General features: G+C 36.3%; 3 protein-coding genes across 4 annotated transcripts in view; 2 read left to right on the top strand and 1 right to left on the bottom strand.

The window, feature by feature from the left end:
- LOC100186229 (citron Rho-interacting kinase) overlaps positions 1 to 3,357 on the top strand; it is a 22,571-nt gene extending 19,214 nt beyond the window's left edge. Inside the window, exons 36-42 of one of the 2 annotated variants that reach the window (XM_018813744.2) lie at positions 50 to 96; positions 358 to 438; positions 980 to 1,100; positions 1,414 to 1,551; positions 1,962 to 2,141; positions 2,458 to 2,512; positions 2,731 to 3,357. In XM_018813744.2, the coding sequence (XP_018669289.1) occupies positions 50 to 96; positions 358 to 438; positions 980 to 1,100; positions 1,414 to 1,551; positions 1,962 to 2,141; positions 2,458 to 2,512; positions 2,731 to 2,877 (769 nt within the window). In that variant the 3' untranslated portion in view covers positions 2,878 to 3,357. The remainder of the gene's footprint in view (positions 1 to 49; positions 97 to 357; positions 439 to 979; positions 1,101 to 1,413; positions 1,552 to 1,961; positions 2,142 to 2,457; positions 2,513 to 2,730) is intronic. The other variant, XM_018813743.2, reaches the window with a different exon arrangement.
- Positions 3,358 to 3,839: 482 nt separating this feature from the next.
- Positions 3,840 to 6,027, top strand: LOC100185381 (39S ribosomal protein L54, mitochondrial). Its single transcript, XM_002125370.5, has 3 exons — positions 3,840 to 4,055; positions 4,718 to 4,856; positions 5,499 to 6,027. The coding sequence occupies exons 1-3, from the start codon at positions 3,962 to 3,964 to the stop codon at positions 5,692 to 5,694; spliced, it is 429 nt and encodes a 142-aa protein (XP_002125406.1). The 5' UTR covers positions 3,840 to 3,961; the 3' UTR covers positions 5,695 to 6,027.
- Positions 5,688 to 8,262, bottom strand: LOC100183013. Its single transcript, XM_002124999.5, has 5 exons — positions 8,235 to 8,262; positions 7,405 to 7,614; positions 7,066 to 7,198; positions 6,448 to 6,532; positions 5,688 to 5,990 (listed from the first exon to the last, which is right to left on the bottom strand). The coding sequence occupies exons 2-5, from the start codon at positions 7,532 to 7,534 to the stop codon at positions 5,736 to 5,738; spliced, it is 603 nt and encodes a 200-aa protein (XP_002125035.1). The 5' UTR covers positions 7,535 to 7,614; positions 8,235 to 8,262; the 3' UTR covers positions 5,688 to 5,735.
- Positions 8,263 to 8,268: the final 6 nt, after the last annotated feature.

Below are 8,268 nucleotides of genomic sequence, written 5' to 3'. Positions count from 1 at the left end.
AAGTTCTTCCTCCCGAAGATGCGCAATCTTCCCTGNTGTCTGTTCTAAGGATCAGTGAGGATAACAACCCGGAGGAGTTCTTGCTCTGTTACCATGGTGACATTTTTTATTCAATATCGGCGTAATAACAGTTCAATATTCTTAAATTATTTCTTCCATTTGTTTGTTGGCTTTCATGTTATTTTGGTTGTGTGCCAGTTATTTGTATTGTTTTTCATGTGTTTAATTTTAAAAAAGTCTAAAAGTTGGTATTGTTCCAAAACCACGTCTGTACTCTTTTTTCGCTTTATATGATATATACCATGTTATGAGTTTTTATTCTGTATTATATTAAGTCCACATATCTTTTTTCGACAGAGTTTGGATTATTTGTTGATGGGTTTGGAAGATTAACTAGGAGTGGACAACTTAACTGGTCAAGAATGCCGCTTGCTTTTGGTAGGAAGTTAATCTAATGTTGTTGTTTTTTTATAATTTTTAACAATAATAATTCGTCTCAACCCCCTTTGCGGCTGGGGGTTTGCGGGGTCTATGATAAACCACGAAAGGTATCCAATCTTTTTTAAATTCAGGACTCTCTCTCACTCTTTACGTTTCTTTCTAAAATCCGTTGTGAAAAATTATTCAAAATTCTCTAACTATGAACAAAGAAAACAAGAACTAAAGTTAACTCTTAGTCACTATCATATGACATAATAAGCGAAATAAAAAGACTTGGTTTATGAATAATGTTTTTTTTTTCCGAGTTGATAAGAAACAAATCACCTGCAGGCCGGGTCCAACCCACAAGCAATATGTTGCCCATCCCTGCTATAGCACATTAGACTGTTAGAGGATGCTATAGTAAAGTTAGGCAAGGGTTGGCCAATTACCATATAAATGTAGTATGCTACTACCTACTACATATCTTCATTGTAATGACATGTACACACATCTAAATTAGTAACATATATGTTAATAAACCACTTCATTCTCACAGAATATCGATCTCCATACCTTGCCATTATACAGTTCAACTCAGTCGAGATAATCCAGATCGATAACTTTGCTACAACAGCAGGAAGCTCTGCACTTGATCACGCTTTCCTGGCTTTTCCAAGGTAAATGTTACTTTATAGACTTCCTTTCAATTATAATTTGTTTTAAATAATCTTTTATTTTCAAACTTATGTATATTTTTGTTGTGGAGCAGTGTGATACAGGTACGAGGCTCAACACTGCTACCATATTAAGTGTGTATGGGCATGCATAACACAAAATCTATAAAATAATCACCCACAATGTTATATATGTTGTAACTCGTAAGTGGGTATGAAGTGTATGAAACAGAACGTCTGTGTTATAACAACTGTCGCCACACAAGGATAAATAAGTCACATTCATTCATAACAATGGCCATTATTCCACCTGCAGTGCTAGATACTTGGGACAAGCAATAACTGAAGGAGCTTTATATTTAAGTTCATGTGAAGGTAGCAGGACATCAGTGTTTTGTTGCAAAGGAAATATGAATAAAGAATCAAAGGATGGGAAGAAACCAACAGGAGCTTTGTAAGTACATCATATATGTCTTGTTCCTTGAACAGATTTTTAGCATTTGTTTGTGCACTGACATTTTAACAGTTGTAAAACTGCCAACCATAATTTTAAAAAATACAACAAAAATAGCATCCCCTACAGAGTGCCATTGGTTTTAACTCGAAAGCGGTCATATGGTATATGAAATGGAACAACCGTGTTCATTGATTTATAGTTTTGCAATAAGTGGGAGTGCGGCGCATGCAGTATTCATAAAGTCACAATATTGCTTGTGTTGTCTTATAATGTTACTGTTGTAGAAGCTCTGTTACAACGACTATCATCACCACACAAGGATACATCACTTACGTTCATTAAATTACTCCCTACATCTAAATCTAACACCTAATGTTTTATAAATCAATTCATCCTCTCCTCATCAGAGCAAACAAGCGAAGATACGCCGCTCTTTCCTCTTCCATGGATTCCCTCGCATCTCCCACTGTGAAGAGATCAGTGATGACTGAAGTATCCAACCTCCGGAACACAAGGGAGCTCTCATCATCCTCACAGTCAATCCTAGAGACGAGTAGATGGACCACTAGTGGTAGTTATGATGACGAGTAAGTGACCAATCATGGCTTTCTTTTTATTTTTGAATTTTTTGTGACCAATTATAACTCTTCTTTTATATCCTAATCCTGGCGCAGTTTGTGCACCTGCCTCTAGCCCAGAGGTTGCAGGGTTTCACTAGTTTTAAGAGTGATTTTTGTTGTCAGCTTTTGAGTTATAACTCCTACACAACAGGACCCATGGTTCATATACCACATGGTCACTGCCAAGTTCTATTTAACTGCATAGGTATCTTTTTATACATGAGATACATAACAATATTTTATACGAACGAAAGCAATTATTTAATGTTGCATGTCATTGCAGTGAACAATCTGTTAAAGGATTTGGAATTGGAAGAAACAAAACTTGCACAAGCGAGGTGAATACAAACGATTTTGTCCGTCATCTCAGTTCAGACAAAATACCTTTATCTTCAAGTGTTTTGAACAAACAAGGAGATATTACTTTAAAACTTTCTAACATAGGTTGCTTTTAATCACTTATTCATGGGTAAAATATATGTCAGCATGCTATATAAGTCTCTATTATGATGAACACATAATAACCACTAAGCTACTAAGCATTGTTTTATTACAGGAAAGTATATTGTCTGATTCTACAACTACCACAGTAGAATCTCGTTTATTCTGGAATAAACCAAAACCTATGAGTGAATCCACCCCTCCACCTAAGCCAACACGTAAACGTCGTAACCAAGCTCAAATACCTTCCACAGAAGTTTAAATATTGGCGTATATCAACGCACTTATTGTTTTAATTCCAAAGAGAGTGTAGATTCTGTCCCTGATTTGTGTCAAGGCTATCTGGATGATATGTATATGTACCATGAGCTTTTTCTGTGCTGACCAAATGTTTTGCAATCAGCACTTTAAATTGCAGGCCATATTTTCAAACTATAATCTTTGCAACACCATCCAAAAACCTTAATTTATACGTACTGTTCTTGCATAATTTGTAACAGAATACTTCTATGCTGCCAACAAAAACGTTTTGCAAATTGCAATCATCATTTTAAGAGTTAGAGCCAATATTCCAGCATAATTTTTGCAGGAACATCTAGAAACCTTACGTACATAGATATCTTAACTGTGTTTATTTCATGAAATGTTTTATTCTGACTTTGCTTGCGATTGTAGCTTCCATAGTATTCACTGCTTGTTAAATATATTGTTGCTGTCAAATACATCTTGCGAGCGAAACTTATGAATGTAACTCACTTTATCCTCGCGTGGCCGGAAAACGAGTCTTTATCACACGGGTTTAACACCTCGTGCCAGCTTACGAGTTACCTTAGAACAGAATTGTATCATTATGAGTAGGACTGTGTTTGTATAGGTTATATAGGATATGTAGAATAAATAATTGCAAGGCAAAAAATAAACTGCCATTTAAATTGTTTTAGAATCTGGATGCAAACATGAACAATATGTTCATTGTTGTTGTAGCACATATTGGTAATGATTTGGTGAAATAAATTTTATATATTTAATATTTTACCAACGGGCAATGTAATATTTTACTTGTTTTAAACTGAAAGATTTATTTTAGTAATCATGTTTTTATTTCTATTGTCCTAAGAAATGACTAGGAGAATAGGAGATAAATTTAATATATTGTGGAAATATTGAAAATACGTTTGGCATAGAAATAGCATATCAGTAAATATTTTCATGCAGGACATGTGTTATAATCCCATCTTACGTTTCTGCAGATTTAAGTCGTATTTCGAATTAAAAAGGTTAAAATGCTTGTGTTATCTTGTCTATAACTGAAGATACGTTTCTAGCAGAGCTGCAAATACACTAATATGATACGACCGTTGTCCTTACTTTGCAGAAGAACTTTTTCTACAAGTCGAGTTTCAGCGAAAAAGAAATTAGTTGGTGCGGAAACTAGTAAAGGTAAATTTTACTGTGATATGAAAGTGACGGTACAAACTACGAAATATGTTGAAAATATCTCCATACTAGGCTGTAATCCTGTTATAATACTAGAATATCTAAGACAGTATTAACTGTTACAACAGTTGTTATTTTGTCTATGATTCATTAACTTGATCTGTGATATGAATTATGAAGTTTCCCATTATTTGTTCTAAACTCATTAACCATGCACATATTGTATTTTATTACAGACCTGTATTATCAAACACTTGTCTTATTTCCTTGTTGCAAGTTGTTAGTGTTTTTGTTAGTGACTCAATTTTCTTATATACATTTTCGTTTGATGGTCGTAATTATTGTGGCATAATTTATTTGCTTACAATTCTGCTCACTTGTAAACACCATTAGGCATTACACATTATCTTAAATTCCTATGTTATTATGTGTTTGTTGGTTAGCGCGCCTGCCTTGAACCCAGAGGTATGGGTTCAAGGCTCGTCGTTGCTACTATTGTGGGCGTATGTGTGATTGGGCAAAAACAGCTCAATCGCAGCTCTGTATATATATATATATTATGGTAACCCGTAAGATGGCATAAAATGTATAAACACCCAGGTTATAACGACTGTTGTTTTTTCGGCCAGCAAGATAAACTAAAAAACATACATTCATATTTGCAGGAAGTAAAGCCAAAGTATTAGTTGAGATTCCAAAACCCATTCGTGACACAAAACTTCTACAAACCAGATGTTGTGGATTGAACAAATATATTGAAGGGGAAGACCCTGTTCTGAAACCAGATCATGAATACCCTGAGTGGTAAGTAAAATATAAGAAATGTGACTTACTTATTCTTGTGTGGGTGGCAACAGTTGCCATAACACAAGTTTTCTGTTTCATACACTTCGTGCCCAGTTAAGAGTTTTCCACTTTGTGGGAGAGGTTTTTTTCTATTTTTTTTTTTTATTGTAAAACTGGCTTTTCAGACAAACCATTAGGCACCACTGGGTTGTAGGAATTGCCAATGCTTTGTGTTGGTGCATTTTCTTTGTTTATGACGTCAGTTTTGTGACATTATTTTCTTTATTAGGAGTGATTTTCACCTCATATTACACTTTAAAGGTAACTTAGGAATGAGTGCTTTTTATAAAATTTCGTCACAAAGCCTTTAATATTTCTTCTTATGTTTAATGAAAAAGTTCTATACTGTATGCAAAGCTTACAACTCATAACCTTAAATAAACCAATTTTTCACCATTTAAAAGAAGGGTGCAAGTTTTATTGTATAACATTCAAAAAGGGGAATGTCTTCCAACTCTCAGTGTCGAGCGTTTAACCTGTATTTCATGATCTAGCCTAAATACGGACATGCTAAACACTGTGCTGCAGCATCAGACTTTCCTACACTTATTTTGCATGTTAAGCCTTAAATACAATATTCTTCAGTTCATTCTGTTACAGGTTGTGGACAATCCACACAGGAAAACCGAAAACCTTTGCTGACATGGACCCCGACACCAAGGAATACTGGTATGCGTTAAAACTTGCCAACCGTAAACAAAGGAACAAAGCTAAAAAGGGCGTACGTTTCTACACCCCACCGAGAACTCATGAGCTAAAATTTCAAAGTAGACTACCACTACGACAATCACAATAATTACTAATAAATATATTTCAATTTATTTACAAAAAAAGCAATCACAAGTGCATAAATATCGAAAATATTAAGCAAAACAAGGCAACGGGTAAAGTGGCTCTAACTAAATACGCTGAGCTTGTCTGGCAGCAAAACGCTCTCTGTTGAACCTGTGACGCAATATCTTGGGTCACCAATCTCCCATACCAGCATCTGTAGCCTGGAAACTGGACAATTCCAGGATCACAACGATGAACCATCTTTATAAGTTTCGTGCCGTCTCCAAACCAACCCCAGTCGTAACCTTTATACGTGCTCTGGAATAAAGTGGAAAATATCGGTTTCACAATTGAACTGACAGTGGCTTTATTCACGCTATTTTAGGGTAATCGGTGAAAATTGGCTTAAATTCCAGCTCTTCAACAAGGACATCATGCACGTAGAATAGATTTTTTAACCACAGTTCTAGGTTTTATAGTCCAAATTATACCTTCGTTTGAAACATTGAGCGTGTATATACCCACTGCAAATCTAATTTCTGAGGCTTGAATGAGTTTTACTTGCTCGTGTGGTTGGGCAACCACAGACGTTGTATCACAGCACATAAACGTTCAGTTTTTTCGTACCCGCTTACGAAATCACGTATGTGTAACTTTGTGGGTGTTTCCGATTTTTTTATACCGCGGACAATTTAAACAACCAATACGCTAATGTTGGATCGGAGCATTTCCCTGCCATAGCACCAGCCGTAGCTTAGTCAGTGTTAAAACTTACCTGATCCCAAACTGTCATCATTTCAACCATCGTGCACAAATGCTGGTTATCTTGTTTACAATCTGCGTCTGCTGATCTACTCGAGCTGCAAACAAGGAATTTAAAATTATTTCTTTGACAATGCAGTTATAATATTTTTGGACTTGAAGAAATGAATGTAATTTCTTTATCCTTGCGTGGCGGGAAACAACAGTCGTAATAGCATTTTTGTTTTATTCCATGGCCTATACCTCGTGCGCACCAGTGAATATTAAGAGTTAAGACATAGCGCAAATTAAATAATATTTAAAACAAAGAATGCGATAAAACAACAGTTGTTGAAACACGCTTACCTTAAAACGTATTTACATTTATTTTAAGAAAAGAAACGTGGTCGCTACACCAAGCAGACACACAACAAACCATTTATATTTTACTCATTTCCAAGTTAAACTTCCAATATGAACAAAAGTGTGCATAAAGACACATATTTATATTCCATAAACGATAAGTCCAGATTAAACATATTTCAAACGACATCATTGTATTTGGATATATAGACATAATCTGTGTTTCTAATTGTTTTATATACCAATTATTTATCTGTAGTATACACCAACGTCGGTGTATACGGCTTACCTGTGAGCTAGGCTTGTATACCGAGCCCCATTAACCGAGCCACAACATAACGCTGGTATCGATGCCGTGCTAAATATTTGTGTGGTGGCTGCAGCTCCATTGTAGCAGACATACCCGGTCCAATTTCTCTGACCTGCGGAACAATATTCGGCCTTAGGGTGGGGGAACATGGGACACCTTTTTATTCTATTTTCGCATTTGGTAGCATACAAAAAAACCTTGAAAGAATTATAAAGCCGTATCCTTACGATTCCCACTGTCTATTTTAATTGTTTCAAACAAGTTTGAACCAGTACTGTAATACCTCTAGTTATTCCATTATGGTGTTAAAAACCTTACCCGGTTGACAAGTCTCAATTCTCGCTGCACGATTCGGATCTTCATACCAACCCCACTGCTTAGGGGCCATGCTTTCGTTCAAAGTTTTAGCGAATTGTAGTTGGGGTAATGAACACAAAACACGTCCCATGGTACTACATGCGTATCTCGCTTCGCCCCAATGTGAGACATTGTATTCGGTGACGCGCAGCAAGGAATTCGCAGGAGTGGCTGCAAAACATAGGTTTAGCAAACAGATGCCTTTTTTCCTGTAAAGGCAATGTCCAACACCGGACAGTCCGGAATCTTATATTTAGGTTAGAGTATGCCTCATACCAATCCAAATATATTGGAACTATACAGTATCAACCTCACCAGACTGTAACGTGTTTCCCTAAAGGCCTAAACTAAACGGCAATGGCTTCTATTATAGTAATAAATTAGAGGTTTCCAGATGCAAGATTATAATGGATACTGCAGTGAACTTTTTTAGCGGTGGAATGACATTGGCTGTAGGCTATTCGATGATTTAGTAAACGACGTAAATTGAAACTGGCGTTTAAATTAAATTTCAGATAGAATGTAACTACTTGATTTATCCCCGCATGCCTGGAAAACGACAGTTGTTTTAACACAGGGTTTCATGGATGATTATTTGGACAACCCATTCGTGGCCACTGGGTTGAAGCAATTGCCGTTAAGTGTCTTGGCCAAGAAAACATGCGCCCACAATGGCGGCAGCAACGAGCCTTGAGCAGTTGCCTTTGGGTTAGTGGCAGGCGCGCTACTTTGCCAGGGCGCCGGGCCAAGTTTGAAATTGATCTTTGAATGGTATATCCTTTTTAACTTACCCGTAATTGGAGATGGTAACGCCGGTGGTGGAAC

The sequence above is a fragment of the Ciona intestinalis genome, chromosome 10 (genome assembly GCF_000224145.3).
Source record: "Ciona intestinalis chromosome 10, KH, whole genome shotgun sequence".
NCBI lineage: Eukaryota > Metazoa > Chordata > Ascidiacea > Phlebobranchia > Cionidae > Ciona > Ciona intestinalis.
The sequence above is the reverse complement of the archived record's forward strand: the minus strand, read 5'-3'. Positions and strand labels throughout refer to the sequence as shown.